We start from the raw sequence: 24,075 nt of genomic DNA on the forward strand, positions 1-24,075 counted from the left end.
GATTTTTGACAGATGGGCTTACATTAAAAATAATGGTTTTGTTGTTCTGTTGTTGACAAGTTGTGTTGTTACTCTTGTGTTTCTTATGTACTATGAGTTCATAAAGGCTACTTTGTTCTCAATGACATTTCTAATAGAAAATAAGTTGAATAACATGAATAATTTTAAGGTCACGTTCTTTCTGATTCCATATTTTTAAACCCTATTTAGTGTGTAATGTTGCTATACTAAATAGCATAAATAATACGTGTAAAATGATAAAGCTCAAAGTTCACTGCCAGGCTATATATTTTCTTTAACCGAATTCGCCTTTCAAAGCCTACAGCGAATCAAAGAGCGAACGGTCGGTTTGGACTACAGCCCTCTACTTCCTGCTTTAATGATGTCAGTAGAACAGTTTTTTTAACAACAAGCTAAGCTGCTATCGAATCACAACACACACAAAAAAACGACACAATCAGAACTAGATACGAATTTCTGAAGGGGGGACTTCATAGAACAAGGAAGACATCGGCCCTTTTGAGGATAGTGAAAACTGCGCTATACAGATAAGTAAATTGTGTGAAAAATACCGCAATTTTTTACACGTGAATGAAACATGAACACATGTTATATTGCGTACTGTAAACACATTAAGCTTCAAAATCACAGAAAGAACAGGACCGTTAAAATGAATAAAGTAAATGTAAGGGAATAAATTAAACCTAAAAACTAAATATTTCATTTTAACGAACAGGTTTTTATATCGATTCAATATACTGTAGTGGTTAAAGATCCATTGCAACAATGCTTTACATTTATTGTTATTATGGTTATTTATTAATTTAATTGGCTCATAGTCTACCTGGAAACAAAGGCGAACTATGATTGGTTGCTTTACATGTCTATCAGACTCTTAGGCGGTCCTAATAAAATCTGTTATGCAGTCCAGACCATACACTCTAAAAACAAACGGTGCTATACAGCACCAAAAGTGGCTCTTTGCTCGTAACCATAAAAGAACCGCTTTTAGTGCCATATAGCACCGGTGAAAAACCAGTGAAGCACCTGTGTAGAACCAAAAAGGGGCCATATAGCACCCCATATGGTTCTACATAGCACTATTTGGCTCCACACAGGTGCTTCACTGGTGCTTCACCGGTGCCATATGGCACCAAAACGGTTATTCCATGACCACGAGCAAAGAACCAATCTTGGTGCCACACAGCACCACTTGTTTTTAGAGTGTAGACATCATATAAGTAGACGCCCTATCGACCGCTACTGCCTACTGGCGCGGTCGAGAAATGGGGCCGCCATCTTAGATCGGTCACCCGCTCCACTCAGTGTAATCTGTATGACTGGTGGTGTTGTGTCGAAGTCTGTTCCCCCTATGTTCCCCCTATTTTTCCCTTCAGTATAGTGTTTTTATGGCGTTTTTATCACGTTATAGGTTTTATTATTTATATATTTAAAGTTTTAATGGCTACTGAGATGTATATGTGTGCATTTCTGTAATGTATCTGTATTGTTCTTAATGGTAAGTCAATTCTTTTTACAGTATGAATCATATTATATGTATACTATTTATTTAATTATGTATGCAAACATTACATTTTTAAAACAACCAGTAAAGGAAAAAAAAGAAAAAGACAGGCTATATTTTAAAAGAAATACCATAACAGAAAACTGTCAAATGTATGAAATACTTAATAAATTGTATTATAAAATACATAATATTATGCCTTTTTAGTATAACCAATTTAAATCTTTAATATTTCTAAATGTAACGTGATGAAAAGGCGCTATTAAAGCACTACACTGAGGGGAAACATAGGGGGAACTGAGTTCGACACAACAGTGGAATGAGCTATCAGCGCATTTAATTAATCATATCTCAGTGAATACCAAACTGATTTTCACACGGATTTTTTAGCTGCAAAGGTCATTCATGGAGCTATGATACAGGACACATGGTTCGGCGTATTTTAACCCCTTATGTGCCGCAAATCCTGTTTGAGTGGAGGGAGACAATGTGATGTACATCTTTAAATGAATATTTCTCTGGGATTTTTTGGACAAGAAGCCTAATCCTGGTCTTATTTTAAAGAAGACAATTTAGGGTTTTTCACAGATGTGTTAGAAGGTGAAAATAATAAATATAAATACTTTTATGGCAGTTTACCTTTATTTTAATATATATAAATAATGCAATAACATATTAATTTTATAAATACAATTATAAAATGTAAATGTTTCACACAATAAATAATGTAAACATGAAGCAATATGTCTCAAGTAGTTGTGATCCAAATTTCAAGTTAAAAATCATAAAAATTAGGTTTATGTCACACTTTTAGTGGTTTTACCAACAAATGCCACACACTCTTGTACTCTTGTATACTCACAAACTAATAATTTACTGTCAACGGATTATTATTATTGCAACAAGGGTTTGAAATATTAAAACTACATGAGCTTTCCGATGATATATAGCTTGTCATGATTTTTTAGGTTTAGAGTAGGGGTTTAGTGTTATAATATGCAAAAACAAATTTGGCCTACCTGTGGGCCCATAACATTTTAGAAACTGACTCTCAACATGTCATACTTTTCCCCAATTGGTAATGAAATATGAAAATTATACTCTTTGAGCTTTCCAACAATATATAGTTTGTCAAGATTGGTTTATAATATTAGTGTTACAAACACTAATGTGGACAGCGCCACTTAATGTTCATAGTAGGAATAAATGAATATTCACTAAACAGTAATAAAATATTCTGATATAAGATATAAAGTGAGTCCAAAATCAAAATATGTGGTGTAGGATATAAGATATTTTATAAATCACACACTATAAATATGACAAAGATGCAGAAACAGATAGTTGCAGTAAATAAGACTTTTTAATAAGGTGAAGAAACAATTTAAAATGATTTGTAATAGGGCATCTAGTCTTCTATATGCTATCGATGGTCCAGACCATAGATATGTATAAAGGGTATGTGTTATGGTGGAGTCTCTAACATCATCACCTGGCTGCCATCTTACCACAGGGAGCACTTACTCGTAGCATTGAGTTTAATGGTGCAGGTACTTTTAAATGACCATAACTTGATCAATTTTCTACCAATTTTCAAACGGTTTGGTTTCTTACAAACATTATTAACATAATTCTGGATGCTTTAACATGTTTCATGAAAAAAAAATGTTTAGTATAAGTATGCAGTGTCATAGGTACATCTTTGACGTTTATAACAAACCAACCCGTTTGAAAATCGGTAGAAAATGAAGCAAGTTATCGTTATATAAAAGTACATGCACCGTTAAAACACAATGCCAAGAGTGAGCGAGCGCCCTCGAGACCACCGCAAATGTACACTAGATGGCAGTAGAAGCTAAAAATGTATATACTTAGAGAGACGCTTCACAACTGCACAAAGATAACACTGTCTGTCTGTCTGCATTACTGATGTGCACACACACACACACACACATACGTAACACACACTTGTTTATGATATGAAGTGCAATAAAACGGGTCAAATTTATTCGTGCAAGACAGCAATAACTTTTGATATGGTATTAGTTTTTTATCTACTTTCTATTGCTTCATATGCCAATTAACAAAGGAAAATGTTTTGTCCTTTCACAGCAGGCTGTATAAATGATCTTATTTAAAATATTATGTTTGTATATATTGTTGTCGTGAGATAAGAGTCACTTATTCTTTATTTTTAGAATAATAGTAAACTAAAACTTGTGAATTACGTTGTTAAAATTTACAATAAATGTAAACTATGTTAAACTATGACATATGGTGCCATTCATTGGCCTGAACTTGCATAAATGCTCGTGCAGCTTTAATTTAGAAGCACGTCATGGGTTCAATATACAGATCATTCATACTGATAAAAATGTGTAGCTTAATGTATTCGCATAATTGCATTTATTTGAAATGCATAAATTATGCAAAATGCGTCAATATTCTCTTGGCTTTTTATCAAACAGCGTCTTGGGGTGCATAATTGAATTCAATAAGCTCCCATTTAGGCAATTCTGGGTTCTTATTGGCTGCTTTTCTTAATTAGTCCTGCATTAAAAAAGTTTGTAATAAAATGTTACTTAAAGAAAGAACCGAGTATTAAGCGTAAATTAACTCCACAAAGTAACTTTTCTTACAGACTTTACATTGCATGCGCCGTTTTAAAATGCATAATTAGGTATCAAATGTATTGCATTACCTTGTAATTTTATTTTTTCACATTACATCCTACTTGAATTTGAAAAACAGCCAACGTGTTATCAACACGTCTGGATCGTGACATTGGCCTTGGCTTTCTCAGAGCTCCCCGCCCAGCGCAGCTTTATCGCTCTGAGATAACTCGCGTATAACGCGGTTCTCCGGGTGCGATACACGCGCATCCAGCCCGCTATCTCCTCCTATACAACCTTCGATCCCTGACACTTCATGTTTAGGACGACTTATAATGCTGGTACCTAAAGCGCCAGCGGTCAGTGTCGGTCCAGACTGCTGCTCGCCATCATGACCTGCTGTGACCAGAAGTGCGGGCTCATCGCGGGGACTGTGGTGGGCGCGCTGATCGCGCTCCTGGGGGGCATCCTCATCCCCGTGGGCGACCTTATCATTGGAGACACCGTGAAAAAGGAAGCCGTCGATTTTTCTACATCAATATTCAGCGCATCTGTACAATGTAGACATAGACAGATGTATGATGAAGTTGAAGCTGGGCAGAATGACAGGATACACCCATCTTTTCAATTTTGCCTGTAGCCTATTAAGATGGCAAAATAGGGTTTGTGGGTCAACGTTGGCCATTGGGTATTGAAAGAAATCACTGGTTTGTAAACGCATGCCAAGCACTAGTTTAATGATACTGGGCCAGACCTAACCCTCACACGTTGCTAAAGTTACAGTAATATGGTCACTTTGTGATTACAGATTTTTGCATTGTTATTGTTATTGTTAGTGCAATAAGTAAGTACACATTTCTGTATTGGTAAACAGATGCTTATGGACAGTATCCATTAGGCTACATAATAAGGTGTACTGTGTTCCCAGGGCAAAGGTTTTTTTTTCATACATCAGGTTGTTACACTGATATGGACATGTGTTTCACAGTTTATTCGTTGCAATGTTTATTCATCTTTTTCATCATTGTTTTGTGAAATGCCTTTTCAAAACTTATTTAATGCACACTTTAAATATTAAAATATATAATATATACATGGCTGTTTGCATGCTGTAGTTTAATTGTATTTGCATATTTTAAATAAAGTGCCTAAATCAGTGTTACGGCTATAATAAGCACATGCAATAACATAGATAAGATAATACTGTATAGGCCTAGATAATAAATAAGAGCAGCAGCTTTTTATTGTGTCTTACCTCATAGAGTGTCAAGGTCAATGTCAATGTGTGTTCAATGAGCTGTATCTTTATCCCTGGGCAGTAATTGTGAAAATGTTCAATACTTTAGCCAAAACTTTAAAAGTGACTCTCGAACTCCGCACATTTTTTTTGCAATGCACAGAATCACACATAATAAGGTAAACTTATATTAAACATATACTACTTATTGTGAATATTAGCTTAAAGTGCACACTCTCAGCTTAGATTCACATCCAAATTGGATAAAAGGTTTAGGAAGTATAGCTGTTTAATATGTAGAGGTCAAAAGTAATGGAACGGTTGACTTAAAAGCTATTTTATGGACAGGTATTGTCTATTTGTTAAGTAGTTTCCTCATAAATAAAGGAGTTTAAAGGTCTGGAGTTGGTTTTAAGATTTTATTTGCACTGGTTTATTATATGCTGTAACTGTTATATATATATATATATATATATATATATATATATATATATATATATATATATATATATATATATATAACTTTTTTATTTTCTCTAAAGGAAGCAGTGTTGGAGAATGGTACGTTAGCATTTGACACTTGGACATCTGTGGACACAGCAGTGTGGAGGCAGTTCTGGCTGTTTGATGTGCAGAACCCTGATGATGTTGTCAATAAAGGGGCCAAACCTGTGCTGGTGCAAAAAGGACCTTATACATACAAGTAAGACCTGCCTCATACAGATCACATGGCCTTTAAGCCAAGGATTTTGTCCTTATTCCGAAATCACCTAAAGCGGAATCTTGTTGCCAAACTTTAGACCATCGTCATACTGCTAAAAATGTTATTTAATCATTGTAAGATGATAAAATATGTTATGTAACCAGTGTAATGCGAATACAGTAGCTGTTTACAGAAATGTTGCCATACTTATTAAATTTTTTTTTATATTCAAAGCACAATATTTAAGCAATATTTAATCCTACCTCAAATTTTATCTTAAAGGGGACATATCATGAAAATCTGACTTTTTCCATGTTTAAGTGCTATAATTGGGTCCCCAGTGCTTCTATCAGCATAGAAAACGTGAAAAATAACAACCCAGTAACTTAGTTTTGGTAAACCATTCTCTGCAAGGATGTGAAAAAAATAGGTAATTGAAATTTGGCTCCCTTTGTGATGTCAAAAGGGGATAATACTGCCACTTAATCTGCACTATCCAACCACGGCACTGCCACCTATTGCAGAGAGAGAGAGAGATAAAACCATTGACAGCACAATTTAGGCTCAACCCCAACAAACCACCATCATGGCGATCAGTGTTTGCATTTTATCAGCCCATTTGCATTTAGGGGGCATGCACACCAAAGCTTTTACGCCCGCGGTTGGCGCATGTTTTCAGTTGTTTCCGATGGAAGCTCGTTTTTTTTTTTTAAATAAGCCAGCAGCTAGTGTTTTTTTCGCCCTGAAAACCGGCACTCAGCGCTGAGCGTGGAAAAACCGCAGAGAGTTGACAAATATTCAACTTTGGGTGAAAAGCTCCGCTCGTCAATGTCAGTTTTCACACGGCCTTCCAATCACAGTGGAGGAGGGGTGGACATTACTACAGCAACCAACCGGCTTGTAGCTGATCAGAGCTACCAAAGTGCTAAGCTGAAGAAAGCTGGCACTCAGCTGAAAAAACGGCTGTTGTCCAACCCCTTAAAAGCGCCCAAAAAACGGCACATTTTTGCTTACACCTACAAAGTGGCACTTTTAACATGCTATAATAAATTATCTGTATGGTATTTTGAGCTAAAACTTTACATATGCACTCTGAGGAAACCAAAGATTTATTACATCTTAAAAGTCTTGTGAAATGTCCCCTTTAAACCATAATTGGCCAATATGTGATTTCTAAGATCTACACAGATGAGACGTATGACGTGTCCCAGTCTCAGACAACATATAAAACACGCTTTTACACCAATAATCAAGCTCTGTTTGATCTTTCTTGATGCTCCTGTATTTATTTATATTTTTATATAGGGACAGATACAATAAACATACATAGAACTAAAACAGCAGCCATTCAATGCATGTATCATAGTGCTTGCTGCTAAAGCTAATTTGCAACACTTGTCCCTAGATGACGTGCTTTTATAAAATTACAGCAGTGCAAAGGTCATCATAGGTTCGATTATATTAATATTCCGATGCATTGTAAATCATTTTGGACAAAAGTAATGTACTTATGTAAATGTACTGAGTGTCATATGTATGTGTATTCCAACTAAACAACATCAATTCAACCCTCTTTGATCATTTTTAGCTAACTGCACAAAGTATTGTTCCTTATAATCAATAAAATGATGTGTTGTTCAATAACCATTTTCCCTCTTACATTGCAATTTCATCCTCTCTGTTTTTTCTTGTAGGACACGGTATATCCCCAAAAAAGACATCACTTTTTACGATAACAACACAGTGTCCTTTTTGTTACCAGCTGGAGCCATCTTTGACCCTAGCATGTCAGTAGGGCCCGAGGAGGACATTATCACAACACTCAATCTAGCCGTAGCAGTACGTACAGTACAATATTTCAACACAAACATCTCTCCTCGTGTCTGCTTGTATCTATAATCTGTTGTTATTGTGATCAGTCATAGTCCAATGACTTTAATTAGATTAAATAGCTTTTTTATTGGTTCTCAGTTATGAAGCAACTCTTTTAGCCTTGTCATATTAAAAGATAAGATGTATCTGATCTTATCTGTCATAATCAGAACAGCAATTGAGTCTTTATATTAAATCATAACCAACGCGTCTGCAATGTTAGGACTAGCACACACTCATGTGTACATACATATGGTTTATATTCATAATGTTCAGTTGAAAGTGCTGTAATAAAGAAATAAATTTAATGTGAGATACAAATAATTAACTTGTTTGGATTTGGTTGATGATTCTAAGCTTGTACATTAGTCATCAGCTGGCTGAATTGTCTGACAGGTTGTGGTTGAATAATTGTGATTGACTGTTTTGTTGTCCTCATCTCACAGGGTCTCTACAGCGCTATCCCTCATGGATTGGCAAACATGTTCATCAACAAATCCAACTCCACACTTTTCCAAAACAGAACTGTTAAGGAACTGTTATGGGGCTACAAAGACCCGATGCTGAACTCCATGCTGGGACTTTTTTATGATGTAAGGATACTGGCAAATATATATATATATATATATATATATATATATATATATATATATATATATATATATATATATATATATATATATGATACTGTCACCAATTTCCCTGTTTTTTCGTGATTGTATCACGCATTTCTGTTTATGTGTCATTGTCACGTATTGGTTACTCAACTGCTTTTTCTATTTTCAAACCATTTTTGCTTCGGTTTAGGGTTAGATTTGGTGTTTGCGTTAGGAGGTCACTTTAAGTTTTGGTTTAAAGATGCAATTTGTATTTATCCGGCCGCTATATGGCGCCAGATCAAACAATAACAATGATGTTGTTTACTGACGCTCTGAAGCAGCGTGGAATTATGGGATTTGTAGTCTTTAACTCAACCGCTGATGGCCATCAATCAGATGCGAACGAGAAATCACGCTGACGGATAAGGTAATCAAGTCTTATAAATGTTGCGTTTGATGACATCGTTTATTTCATTATGTAAGTTTATATGTGATGTTCAAAACGAAATTCTTAGTCATAGATATTACAGTATTAGTCCAAATTCGATGGTTAACACAGCACAGAATTAAGTTTTCAACTTACAATCTACAATGATTTTTCACATAATGTATTGACAGTACAAATCTTATTGTGAAGTGTCTTAAAATTACCATTTTATATTGATGTACAATACCTTTGATGTGCATATCGTCCGCGGGAAGACGCGCTGATTACAATCTACACATTAATGTTGTGATCAATATAATAGCATACGTTTTTTGAAGGGTTACGAATCAAAACAACTCACCCATCGCGTAAAACACAAGCAGGATCAGAATCTCTGTCTAGTTAAATGTCGTCGCGAAGCTCTTCTCCATCCAGATAATGCAACAACAAATTGATCCTCTCTCGTTTTGTTCCAAACTCTTCTTGGGTCGTTTGGTTGGCCCGTACGCTTACAGGAGCTGACACAACCAGCAGCAGACGGTAAAGAGTTATCCATAAGTTCATAAGCAAGCGCGTAGCCCGACAGGCGCAATCGCATAGTTCCGCATTTGTCCACAACACTGGCTGCGTCCGAAAACTCAAGGCTGTGAGGACTGTGAGGACTTGTTGCCTCGCTGCCTCATGAGGAAATGACTTCGGACTTGGAGGCCTGAAGGCAGCTCAGAGAAAGGCTTTCCAACGGACTTCAGAGGCAGCGTGTTTAAAATATAAACAGAGAGCGCCTTTGTGATAACTAATCACATATTTGAAAACAACAATACCAATTTCTCGCTAGAAATGCAATTAAAATGTGTAAAAAGTGAAAATATACGTTTATTTACACTAAATTTGTGCTCCAGTCGCTTCCTTGGCCGCCATTTTATTTTTTCGAACTCGACCACTGTTAGTAAAGGCGGTGACAAAGGGTCACATGGATATTAACCTCATTGACAGGAGACTGCAATGCCCCGTGTCAATGTTTTGAATGGAAATTTTCTCACGATTTACAAGTAGTTGAAAACATTACAGATATTGATAGTAATCAGCTGGACAAAATATATAACACTGGCCTAGTGGTTTTTGGACATTTTACTGCAAATATCTTACAAATTGCACCTTTAAACTATTTTTTCTAATTTATTTTTTATATATTTCAAAATTTTAAAACATTGTCGCCTGGCGTTAGGGTTAGAGTTGGGTGTGGGTAAGGATGTCATTTTATGTAAAACTAACCCTAAACCGAAGAGACAATGGTAAGAAAATAGGACAAAACAGTTAAGTAACAGTACGTGACAATGACACATAAACAGAAATTCGTGATATGATCGCGAGGAACGGGGAGGTTCGTGACAGTATCACGGAAAAGAATAGAAAGTTACATAACTATAGGTAAATTAAGTATCCCTTTAATCTTTGTTTGTTTTACTTTTGTATTGTTTTTCTAGTACAATAATACCGTCGATGGACCTTACACTGTTTTCACTGGCAAAGATGATATTAATAAGGTAGCCACGATTGAACGCTGGAAGTACAATACGTAAGTGATTCACATTAATAAGCAGAATGTCAGTATGTTTATCTTTGGGTCATAAATGTTCATTACTGTCCAGAAGAAAGCTAAGCATTAAATATTTTAAAGTTCAAACCTTAAAGTCGCCATGAAACGGAAGTATCGATTGCCAAATGTTCCCCGTGGTGACGTAGATCCGAGTGAAACCGGAATCTGAAATAAAATAAAGCATGGCTGGATTTGAATTTGTCAATCGAGATCTGATTGGATCATTTGACGGGGGGTTGTGTTGCTAATTGCTATTCGCAGCGATCTTCTCCCGGACACCACCCACCTGCCACATATGACCGGAAGTAAAGAGAGAGGGGAAGAGTTTGGCGTTTTAGGGCACATGAATGTTTTAAAAATAATGAAGCTCACAGATAAGTAATTTGTAAAAAAAAATACCACAATATATTTTATTTTCATGGCGACTTTAAAAAAAGTGCATCCATCCTTCACAGATGTAATTCACATGGCTCCAGGGTGTTAATATATTTATGTCACTATATATAGTTATATTACTTTAACTAAAAGTTTATAATTGAATTAATGCGCCCAATAGTCTAGCATTGTCATTAATAAAAATTATTTTACTACTACTACTAACTGGTTGTTTTAATGTCACCCAGATCTCTGAGTTACTGGAATGACAGTTATTGCAACATGATCAATGGAACAGGCAAGTTTATCTCTTTTTTATCACATTGCTATTGAATTTTTCTAAACCGTCGTGCGGAAAGGTCGGTGATGTGTTGTAAACAATATTGGGTTATGACTTCATTTTCGTGGGGACCGTGTTTTTGTTGTTTCTACATCTGTGCCACATACTGACAGTCATGGATAGTTGCTTTTAACCAACGCTGCGTCTAAAACATTGGGCAGTAATGTCTAAACATAAGGTTTCACAGAGAGCGTGCAAAGGAATTGGACAAAAAGTGAAAATTGGATCTACTTAAACAGATTACTTTAATTGGTAACAATTAAAAAAATCTTAAAGTGAGAAAATTTAAAGGTGCAGTGTGTAATTTTTAAAAGGATCTCTTGACAGAAATGCAAAACTTTATTATCAGGGGTGTATAAAGACCTTTTTATAATGAATTGTTATGTTTTTATAACCTAAGAATGAGACGTTTTTATCTACATACACCGAGGGTCCCCTTACATGGAAGTCGCCATTTTGTGCCACCATGTTTTTACAGAAACCCTTAACGGACAAACTTTTTTTACTAAGTTGTCTCCGTCGATGACATTTTTTTTTGTGGTGGCTACTGCAGCTTCTCTATGCGTTTCAAAAGCGAGGAAGAGCAGTAGACTGAGCCATTGGTTGCAATTCGCAACCTCACCACTAGATGCCACTAACATTTACACACTGCACCTTTAAGGTGAAAAAAATTTTTTTTAGGTATTACCAATTGAAGTAAATTTATAATCCAACTCTCGCTTTATTTAATGTAGTAAACTCTTAAAACATCTGGTGAAGAGATTTGGCCAATTTAGCACTTTACGTGTGTTCGAGACACTTACGTGTGTGGAGAGACACTTTCGTAAGCAGCACGGGAGTTAAATGTGTCATCTGTGTCAAAATGTTATGATTGAACCAAAGCTGTCAGCGTGTTCTGACATCGTCTGTGCCCATTAATCGTATTCTCTGTTCACACATAGATAAATTACTGATAATCTTAAATTAGTGAACTTCTCTTACTGGTAAATTGGCAGGACCTATTTACCAGTATTAAAAAGGTCCTGTTTACACATGATCTTGTAACAGCAATTTACCAGTAATTTACCATAAATACATGTCTTAAGGGTAGGGATGTGGTAATAAATGCCAATTTCTTATCGCATCCTAACCCTTAAGACATGTATTAATATAAAATCTCTTCACGTTGGTTATAATGCTGATATGCAGTTACGCTGACATCTAAGTCTAAATGAATATTTCTTCATAAAAAAAATTTCATGTTATTGAATTATTAATTTTCTATAGAAATAAATATTGCTATTAAGAAATTAGATTTTCTGTTCTAAAAATGTATGTGTTACACATATAGCCTATATACATAACTGGCGGCCGGTGACAGTCACGAGCTGCCATTGATTTTAAGTTGTCAGTGCAAGCTGAATTCAGTTAAAGGAATAGTCTATCCTTTTTCCATATTAAGCTATGTTATTACCTTAACTAAGAAGAGTTGATACATACCTCTATCATGTTAGTGCGTGCACGTAAGCGCTGTGGCGCGCGGCGACACTTTGATAGCATTTAGCTTAGCCCCATTCATTCAATAGTACCAAACAGAGATAAAGTTAGAAAGTAAGAGGATTTTACCCTTTTAAATCCGCTTAGAAAAGCGCTACGTTTTATTTTGTGCCACCATACTTGCTCGTATAACTACTTGTCTTAAATAGGAAAAACGTTGATGTGTTTGGTCACTTTTAACTTTATCTCTGTTTGGTACCATTGAATGAATGGGGCTAAGCTAAATGCTATCAAAGTGTCGCCATGCGCCTCAGCGCTTATGTGCATGCACTAAGATGATAGAGGTATGTATCAACTCTTCTTAGTTAAGGTAATAACATAGTTTAATATGGAAAAAGGATAGACTATTCCTCTAAGACAACTCAAACATGCATTTTAGTCTGGGACTAGCCTTAAACTCTGCGACTATTAATATTTGTATTCATATCAACAGATGGTTCCTCATTTTCTCCGAAGCTAGACAAGAAGAAACCTCTGTACTTCTTCTCTCCAGACATCTGCAGGTATTTGCAGTCTGCGAACAGGTTTAAAGTTATAAAAATACACCTTCCATTTATCAAATGAAACCAAGACACTAGCGTTTTCCTCTTATTTTGTCATATTATTTTGAAAAGGCTGTTGGAGGCCACATACAAAACATCTTCATGAAAGGTTTTAAAGCTTTGCTTTGAGGTCACATTTACATTCCTTGCGGCATTTGATTCAGCACTATTTTTCACAATTAAAGGTGCAGTGTGTAATTTTTAGAATGATCTCTTGACAGAAATGCAAAATAATAAACAAAACTATATGATCAGTGGTGTAAAAAGACCTTTCATAATGCACCGTTATGTTTTTATTATTTTAGAAAGAGACGTTTTTATCTACATACACTGAGGGTCCCCTTACATAGAAGTCGCCATTTTGTGCCGCCATGTTTCTATAGAAGCCCTTAACGGACAAACTTTTTACTCAGTTGTCTTCGACGATGACATGTTTTTCCGGTGGCAGCTAACTAGAGGTCGACCGATTTATCGGCCGGCCGATTAATTGGCCGATTTTTGGCATATTTTTAAAAATTGGGCTTATGTCTCGCGGTGCACTGTCCGTGCAAAGATTAGGCTCATTTCATGTGATTAATGAGTGATGATGAGTTTTGTTTGCGTGACAGAGAGAGCAGAGCCGCGCGCTGTCTCCCTGCTTTTATTATACAAAACAAAACTGACTCGATGGCGAAAGGTCGGAAGACCAAATCATATCCACAAAGGAAATGTTTTTCGTGTTGTTACAGTAAGACTTTGTTTACAGTTTTGCGCTGCTCAGCCTGGATTAGAACACAGCGCGTCCGATTCGCGAACTGACTCCTTTGAACGGATTCGTTTGAATGAACGGTTGAAACAACAGATCTGTCCCAACACTAAACTCACAAGACGTCACTGTCAGCACAATCAGTCACTTATAGCGTCTCAGAAATGAGAATGTAAATGTGTTTAGAAAGATTTGCCCTAAATAACAGTCTCAACTAAAAACCATAGACATTTACTATGTTAACTTTATGATGAATAAATATTTTATCAGGTCGACCAAATAAGGATTTTATCCTACAAAGCAATAAAAGCCATGGTAAAAAACTGATCAAAGATGATGACAGCAGAGTGTCAGGTAATATCTGTGTCTGATAAATGCATGGTGCAGAGGAGGTTGTAAAACTCTTCAGAACGACCAGTCATATATTTTTAAATACTTTGACTTAAATAGTGACATTTTTGCATTTAAAATATCTGCTAATAATGATGAGAACATTTTGATTATTATGTACATATAGAAAATCGGCCAAACATATCGGCCATCGGCTGCCCTGATTTCTAAAAAATCGGCATCGGCCAGAGAAAAAGCATATCGGTCGAACTCTACAGCTAACATAACTTCTCTATGCGTTGCAAAAGCAAAGAGTGAGCAGTGGACTAAGCCGTGTTTAAACCACTAGATGCCACAAAAATGTACACACTGCACCTTTAAATGAACTCTTCAACATTTTATAGGCTATGTTATAGGTTGCGGCCTGAGTGACATCAAACATGTTTTTTGTCTTAAAAATGACTGGTGTTAAAAATAAGTGTGTTAATTTCTAAATATCTTAGATTTTTAATTATTTGAATCTATAATGTATTTTAAACAGTATATATGCTATTACTGTACGTACTTTACTATGTGACTTTGGTCTCGTACACGCTGCAAACTTTCGGGAGTGACAACCGCATTAAAATGCGGGAGTGAATCCCCTAAATATTCGTTTCATGTTTGTACGGAACAAGACTTACTCCCGAAAATCTAATGATTGACACAGAAATAACCATAGCAACGTACTGCCGTCTCGCGTGCTTATCACTCACAGCTTTGACCAAAATAATAACAGCATTGTGTTGTGTATTTTACGCTTTTGTGAGGCTGCTTCACAGCGCAAAGCACGCGGTCTTGCAGTGTTGCCAGGTCCTCGTCTTTTTTGTACATAAATTCCGCTTTGGCGCTTAACCGTTTATGGCTTTTGGCTCATGAAGCGATCAAGTTTTTGGTGTTAATAAAGTGTGAGGGTATTTTGATCTTTGAGGTAAAGCATTTAGATTTATTTTGGTTTATTATTGGATTTTTCTTGTTTGCTGTTTTTTTAGTGCAAGATCTGGCAACACTAGTCAGCAAACGCTTGTGCCTCTGTCATTTTCTGAACCGCGCATACAGAAGACTTTTTCCTCTTTCTAAGCATTTATTTTTTCAGAAGAAAGACCTGTCCTGTTTATGATGAACGTTTAAACACTTGATTAAGTACTAGTTGTTCAGTTCGGTTGTGTACACACTGTGCAGAGTTTTTATAAATTCGGTTGTCACCACCTGCATTTTGCGGGAGTTAATTCGGTTGTAGAATGCGGTTGTGAGTCCCGTAAATTACTGAACTGTGTGAAGTGACAACCGAATTAATATGCAGTGTGTACGGGACCTATGAGAATCAAACTTTGATATAAATCATTAATTTCACACTGATTTCAATCTTTAACATGACCTTAATCAAAAGATCAGAAGTTTCTTTTTTCACAGAATGATTTTAGTTGGTTTTCACAAACTAGGTCACATATTTTGCCTTTCAAGACAGTTGGGCTGGAACACTTCAGTTTCTATTGTGTTGTCATCGCCATGACAACAGTGAAATGCTACACATTAGCAATCATCTTACAATCTATAGAATAAAGTTTGTGAGTTAATTGTGGTAAAGAGTGGAAACAGCGGACTTTAAACTGATAATATCACATTGGTATAAATCTTGATCAAATATGATACACATAACACTTTCCATATGCATTCACGTGGCACCAATAGAGTTTCATGTGTCCAGCAGAGGTCAGGCAACACTGATGCTGTAAAACTTAAAAGAGTCATAAAAGTCCCAAAGATTTACAATATCTGTTTTTACCCCACGTTTTCATTCATGCACATAGAAAAGTACTCCTAAAAGTACTGGACTAGTAAGCTACTGCCCTCAAAACATGAATTGCGAATTGAAAAATATTAAACCAAGTTGGATTCATTTTAAATTATGATAGATGAATTTGGGATTTTTTACATACTGTAAAAATAGCTTTGTACATACATTTAGATAAAGAAATAAACCACATTTATTCTCAACATACTCTGCGGATTGTTGAAATACAAAAATTGCTCCAACAAATAAACGTTGTGTTTGTCTGCAGGTCGATATCTGCAGTATATGAGGGGACTGTAGACCTGAAGGGAATTGATGTGTATCGCTACACGCTGCCTTCTGAAGCTCTTGAATCTCCAGCCTCTAACCCAGATAACCACTGCTACTGCACGGAAACTAAAGTCAGCAAAAACTGCACTCTTGCAGGAGTTCTTGACCTCACTCCCTGCCAAGGTTTGTGCTTTATCTGTCATTATTGCTTGAGGTTTTATTCCCTCACATTCAATGTTGAGGAACCGTAAATACTGAAGGTGCATTGTGTCAATTTGTCGATGTTAAAGGAATAGTCCATTTCCTTAAAAGAAAAATCCAGATAATTTACTCACCACCATGTCATCCAAAATGTTGATGTCTTTTTTTGTTCAGTCCAGAAGAAATTATGTTTTTGGAGGAAAACATTTCTGGATTTTTCTAATTTTAATGGACTTTAATAGAGCCCAACATTTAATACTTAACTCAACACTTAACAGTTTTTTCAACGTTTCAAATGACTATAAACAATCCCAAACGAGGCATAAGGGTCTTATCTAGTGAAACGATTGTCATTTTTGACAAGAAAAATAAAAAATATGCACTTTTAAACCACAATTTTTCATCTAGGTCCAGTCCAGCACGACCTAACGTAAATGCGTAGTGACGTAGGGAGGTCACGTATTACATATATAATGCACATTTGCGGACCATTTTAAACAATAAACTGACACTAAGACATTAATTAGTATCATTCCACATACAACAACGTTGGAACGGTCCTCTTTCTCAACACTTGTAAACACTGGGGCGGAGGTTCGCGTTCGTCTTCTGTGACCTCTTGACGTCATGGCGTATTGCGTGGGGTCACGCTGGCGCATCACGACGGGACCTGGACGAGAAGTTGTGGTTTGGAGGTGCATGTTTTTTGTTTTTCTTGTCAAGAATGACGGTTGTTTCGCTGGATGGGACCCTTGTGCCTCGTTTGGGATCGTTTATAGTCCTTTTGAAACTCCGTTGAAAAAACTGTTAAGTGTTGAGTTGAGTATTAAATGTTGGGCTCTATTAAAGTCCATTAAAATGAGAAAAATCCTGCAATGTTTTCCTCAAAAAACATAATTTCTTCTCGACTGGTGGTGAGTAAATTATCTGGATTTTTTGTTTAAGAAAACTGACTAATCCTTTAAAATACTTTTTCCAGCTTAATGTGCAGAGTCAACTATAAGTAAGCCATTGGTACAGTCTGAAGAGTGTAAAAACTGTGGCGTTTTCGAAATTTGCGGTGTCCCAGTTCAGAAACTGGATTCTTCAGAAGTTGTGGCCTTTAAGTCCATGGAGGTTGAACTGAAATTAGACAGTCTGATAGATCTGACAGACTTTTTGAAACAAAGCCACAATTTTAATTTTTTTTATATAATAAGACGCATTGCTGTAGAACTACCAAGCAACCAAAGGGCACCTATGATCCGATTCACGATTTTACATTTCCTTTGGTGTGTAAGTGTGTATTAGTACATGTTAACGATATGCAAAAGGTACAAACCCCAAAGTAAATGATGAAGCGAGTTATCGTCTCCAACGTAAATCTCTTTTCTTGGACTATAACAAAGACACGGATTGTAGGCAACAGTTTACTTCCTGGGCTTGTTGACGTAGACAAGACCGACATTATCATAATTCCTCCAGCTCAGCCTGTAAGTTAACTCCTGTCGGCATTGCATTGTGAGCGAATCTTTCAAACATCGTAAGGAGTATCACATTTCCGCATATATACAGAGGCGTCATGCCCATTTAAACTGAGGGGGCACGTGCCCCCTTGGTTTTTTTGAGCCAAATGGATTTTGCACGCAACCTCAAAATCAAAGAAGCATCCATTAAGCTGTTACTTGTCTTTTTATCTGTTTAATATGCACAAATTATCAATTCTGTGCTGCATCCTTGTCACTTTTTAGAGATTTCAGAGATGCCTTTTTGATAGTGTTTTGATCATGTTACATTACTTTATTCTGGCGGTAGGCACTGCAGTCAGCGCAGTCGCAGACGTCATCAGCGTCTGAGCGCGCTCACGAGCTTGCTGTTGCTGCTGCATTTTGCTATCTGAGGAATTAAAACGTGTAAGAAACGCTCACAACATTTCCAAACCCCAGTTCGGTAATGTGCAGTTAACCTCCTCTGTGTAGAAAATTTATCGTTTAAAATGTGACCGTCTCGACGTTATACTAGTAGATTTTTAGATTCATCTTGGTACAACGCCAAAGTTTGCCAAATTTTACGGGAGAGCGGAATCACACATGCTCACATATGAGGTAAAATTTGATGCAATAATGCGTCCCTCTAAAAATTGTATCTACATTTTTTTTTATAAATCATTATTGAACATTAAAGTCAATCACGTGGCTATAGCTTATGTCATTTTCATTGTTTATATACTTAATGGATTTAAAATTACATTAATTTTATAAGATAATGCAGTTATCTAAATGCATTAATGACACAATTAAACAAGTCATTTATTAAAACTTAAATAAATAAAACATGCCGTTTCAGATGTAAATATGATACCAATATGTCATTATTCCGATTGAATACTATTTGATATGAAAGTTAGTCAACACTTTTATTTTGGAGGTTTTTGCATGAAAGCAGGGGTGCTCAAATTGTTAGAAATGTAAGTGCCATGGAAAAGACTGAAAGCTGTATAATATTTTTTTTGATGTCTTTGTATCTACAAAACGCAATGCAACCCATGCAATGATGTCGGTTAGTAGACACGCCCCTTACTGCTGATTGGCTACAAGTGTGTTTTGGTAGTGGGCCCGAATCTCTTTTCCAATGTTTTTTTTTCAAAAATCACGCACCCCGCCTTTAACTTGTTTTTTCTCGGAATTGACTCTGTTGAATCCAAACATGTGTACATTTGTTTTGTCAGAGTCCAACAAATCATGAATAATTTTTGTGCAAAAATCTCAGCCAGAATGGGTCACATATTGAGTTGCCATGTTTTATTACATTCAGATATAACAAGTAAATGGTTGTAAACGATCCCACAGGATACCCAGTATACCTCTCTCTGCCACACTTCCTGTATGGCAGTCCAGATCTTTTGGAGGGGTTAGAAGGACTGAACCCAAACCCTGATGAGCACTCCATAATTCTGGATGTGGAACCTGTAAGCAACTTATTTTAGATCAATAAACTACCAAATTACTATCGGTAGGGATTTGATGGCTAACAGTAATGTATCAATACTATTAAGCACTGTTTGTTGATCTAAAAATGATCTAACATCTATAATATTGTCTATAAATGTATACTTTTTTGTAACACTGCTTAAAATCTTTGGCATGGAGGTGAAGATATGATATAGTAATACATGTGCATTTTTTTCATATTTAGATTACTGGATTCACTCTCAGATTTGCCAAAAGACTTCAGCTCAATATGTTGTACGGCCCATCGAAAGAAATAGTGTATGTAAACACGTGTATCTGAAAATTTGAATTTTTGCTAAATTTATACATGCCTAAACTAATATGAAGTGTGTTTTTCTCTCAGGATTTTAAACAAAATCAAGAAGCTCACAATTTTCCCTCTTATGTGGGTGAATGAAGTAAGTGATAAAGCAACCAATAAAGCATATATAGGTCAGAAAAAAGCATTTAGGTCCAACAAAAACATATACAGAGTACACTGTCAGAAACAAATGGTAAAAAATGGCTGTCACCAGGGCAGCACCCATTTAAAAGGTCCTATACTATTTTGGTACCAATATGTACTGTTTGACATACTTATAGGACATTTGATATGTACCGCTGAAATACTAAAATAAACTCTAGGTGCAAAAGTGTACATTTTGAAAGGGTGGCCTTTTTTTTTTCAGACAGTGTAGGGTCAAATAAAACATTTGGGGTATTTAAAGTGTAATACTCCAAGTATTTAAGTATGCAGCAGATTTGTTATCTCTAATGATACTGTACTTTAGACCTAATGAGACAAGCAAAGTCTTTTTAGAAATCTTTACATCTGATAGATTAGATTTATATTCAGCTATTCGCACACATATTTGACCCCTGCACTGAATGATTGTTTTATCAGATCAGTGTTACTTGGCATCAGTCACATGTTTCTCTCTTCTGTGTTTTAGACGGGAACTCTGGACGACGAAACAGCTGAAATGTTTAAGGGAGAGCTGATCTCAAAACTCGACCTGTTAAAATGGATTCAGATCGGATTGTTAGTGGCAGGCTCGGTCATATTTGTAGCGTGTTTGATAGGGACGATTGTAGTGAGCTGTAATAAAAAGTCAAAGAAAAAAACTGGTTTGCGGGGTTAACCTAAGAGGAAGTGCTTGGTGCGCTTTGTGTTTTTGATTTTTGATAGTGTATTTCTGGGAATATACTGTAATTGTTATTCGAGTACTGTAGCACTGCAATTCTATTTATATAATTTATGTACTCTGCGTTTTCTTTTGTGGAGCAAACTGATTTCTTTCTGTATTTTCTTGATATTGTAAGCTATAGGTATCAGGGTAAAACTACTGCAATTCTGTGGTCATACTGTGGTTAAATAAAATATGAAATAGTTTTGTATGTCAGCACAATTTTAGTAAAAACAAACAACTGTGAAACCTGGCATTATTGGTTTGAAGGATATTTTAGGGATCGATGTCCATACTCTTGGGTAGCTGTTGCAATATACTGTATCAAATCTCTGTATGTGTAAGATCAATCAGCAAGCTAAAGAATAGACACACACACAAACAAACAGATATCTCCTGTAAATCTATATGATTTCTTTTTTAGTCTCTAAAGGCGGCCAAACCACAAGTAGAGGGTGGTTGTTAACCAAAAGACCTGTCACCTAGGGCGCAGGGGTTTTGTTTAATATGAAAGCAGATCTGGGAGCCGTCAGTGCACTGTTTTATGAATTATACAGAGCTGTTGCTCCTTTTCATCTGCTGCTTTGCGCCTTTACTCTGACCAGGTTTTTCTGCTTAAAGGGGTCATAAATGTGACTTTTTCCATGTTTTTCCAAGTGTTATAATTGGGTCCCCAGTGTCTCTATCAACCTAGAAAATGTGAAAAAGATCAACCCAGTAACTTAGTTTTGGTAAACCATTCTTTGCAAGCATGTAAAACATTAGGTTGTTCATATTTCACCTAATTTGTGACTTAGGTAGCAAGTCTGATTACAATAATACCGCATATTTTTCTAACCACGGCACTGCCATTTAGTGCAGAGAGAGAAAAAATAATTGACAGCACTATTGAGCTTCATTTCAACAAACCACCATCATTGCGATCAGTGTTTGTATTTCATCAGCTCATTTGCATTTTAAAGGACACACCCAAAAACGTCACATTTTCGCTCGCACCTACAAAGTGGCAATTTTAACATGCTGTAATAAATTATATTTTGAGCTAAAACTTCACATATGCACTCTGGGGACACCAAAGATTTATTTTACATTTTTAAAAATATCATCATATGACCCCTTTAAGACCCGATAGAACTATTAGTATTTACACTGGAAAGAAGGCTTGATAATGGGACGTATAATAATGCCCATGCAATTTGTAAAAGTCTCTATAAAGCCATACAAAATGTAGCATTCGGGTTTCTTAACGTATTATAATACAACTTTTAATATGGTATGCTTTGAAAACCTTAAATGTCATAAAGTGCATTATATTCTACGAAAATGTAGAAATGAATAAGAAACTATATGAAGAATTTATAACTGTGCTTACAATAATTGTGACAATATAACAGATAAGAAATGTACACTTTTATAATGCATTACATATTGCTTATAAAAAAGTGTATATAAACAGGCTTTGCAAAGAGAGATATATATTATTCAAGAGTTATGTTTGGATTGTGAGAGGTTTTAGTCAGTTATGATGATACAATGCTAAAAACAGGTTTAAATAATTTAGATGTGAATACAATGTAGTTTGTCTTTGTGCCATAAATCAAAATAATTTTGGAAGGAGTTGTTTTTTTAATAAGTTGTATAAAGTTTCACCTGTCTACAATGTTCAGAAAAGGTGAATAAATAAATAAAAATTAGGACTATATGAATAGTCCAAACTCCAAAATCATCTTTTGTTGTCTCAGTAACTTCATTTGAAATGTATTGTTTTTTATCTCATTTAAACAAAAGTTTTTTTTTAAATGATCTTTTCTTATTTTTTGTTTAAATGTAGCTTAAATAAATTGATTGCAAACACTCACCTTAAAAATTGAGAAATTTGAATTAATATTTTTTTCAGTGTATATAATGCAGTAAAATTAATTTAAGTACTCCAGACATAAATTAATTCTCTTCATTTTCATACGAATAATTCTTATTACAACTGACAGGTTGAAATAGTTTTAATGCAGTTGTTCAGGCTTATATCATTAATAAATAGGAATACATAAATCAAAACATTTGGATAAAATTATCATTAACATTCACAGGGATACAGCGTCATATTTGTTATGGTATAATACGAAAACAATTTTCATTTTTACAGCACTTTGGAGAGAGGACAAAATGCCACTGAAAACTAAGAATGTGAAACGTGTAGTTCTGCAAAATGCAGATTCAGTCAAAACTATCTGTAGTATTTTTGCATTAAAATACATTTTAATTTAGGAGTTAAATGTACCATAATAATCACACAGAACTTTACTGCAAAATCAAAGTTAAGTGAATGTTAATGTCTGATCAGAAACTGAATTTAAAAACTATTTACAAACACAAATGTGTTTTAAAAACACAAGCACTCAAAGTACAAAAAGACATAAGTTACATACATAAACATCAAAACAAAGTAAAACCTGTACAATCCTTACATTTCTACATCCTAAATGTCAGCTGAATGTCATGTGCAACACAACAATCACATTACAGCTGTGCATACTGAACAAACCGAAACATATGAACACAACATTCATCAGCTAACATGTGCCTTTATAACAATGAAACAATGTGCATGTGGTGGGGTGTCAAAGGAAGTGAGAGTCTCACCTGCATCATCTGCATCATAAGATTGCATCAGTGGTTACCTAACTAACTTATTAAATATATGTGACTTTGCCTGTAAAAACCCAGCTTACTTTTTTTTTACATAAAACATAATGTAAACAACATTCTGTGAAAATATAACCTTCATATCTTTAATATTGACTGAGTAAGGTAATGATTGAAATAAAACTTTGATGCTCCTGATCTCATAATTAGATTTTAAGACTTCAGCCTGGATTTCTAAGACAGGGTCACATTTATTAACATTGTACAGTTTCAGAAACATTAGCATCTTAGAAATATCAAAAAGTAACGTTTAAGGTGACTTTAACAGCCAATGTGGACTAAGGTTGCTTCATTTCCACAGATGGACAATTAAAATAACTTGTTTTAAGTTCTATTAGTTAATGATATTGATCTAATAAATATGAAAAATGTAAATGCGGGGTTAAAAAATGTAAATTATTACACTGTAAAAAGAAATGCAGCATGAAGTTAAAACAACTTGGTTTTGCAAGTCAATTCAACATACTATTT

General features: G+C 35.4%; 1 protein-coding gene across 1 annotated transcript; it reads left to right on the top strand.

Annotated features, from left to right (window-relative positions):
- Positions 1-3,749: 3,749 nt before the first annotated feature.
- Positions 3,750-22,623, top strand: cd36 (CD36 molecule (CD36 blood group)). Its single transcript, XM_073867324.1, has 12 exons — positions 3,750-4,647; positions 5,913-6,077; positions 7,772-7,916; positions 8,396-8,542; positions 10,460-10,551; positions 11,196-11,245; positions 13,257-13,326; positions 16,543-16,727; positions 19,574-19,692; positions 19,920-19,993; positions 20,079-20,133; positions 20,668-22,623. The coding sequence occupies exons 1-12, from the start codon at positions 4,529-4,531 to the stop codon at positions 20,854-20,856; spliced, it is 1,410 nt and encodes a 469-aa protein (XP_073723425.1). The 5' UTR covers positions 3,750-4,528; the 3' UTR covers positions 20,857-22,623.
- Positions 22,624-24,075: the final 1,452 nt, after the last annotated feature.

This window comes from Misgurnus anguillicaudatus, chromosome 1, assembly GCF_027580225.2.
Source record: "Misgurnus anguillicaudatus chromosome 1, ASM2758022v2, whole genome shotgun sequence".
In the NCBI taxonomy this organism is placed as follows: Eukaryota; Metazoa; Chordata; class Actinopteri; order Cypriniformes; family Cobitidae; genus Misgurnus; species Misgurnus anguillicaudatus.

Coding starts and splice junctions, on each gene's coding strand:
- cd36 (XM_073867324.1), top strand. CDS start 4,529: ATGACCTGCTGTGACCAGAAGTGCGGGCTCATCGCGGGGACTGTGGTG. Junction 13,327..16,542: donor TTCTCTCCAGACATCTGCAG/GTATTTGCAGTC, acceptor GTTTGTCTGCAG/GTCGATATCTGCAGTATATG. Junction 19,994..20,078: donor GGCCCATCGAAAGAAATAGT/GTATGTAAACAC, acceptor TTTTTCTCTCAG/GATTTTAAACAAAATCAAGA.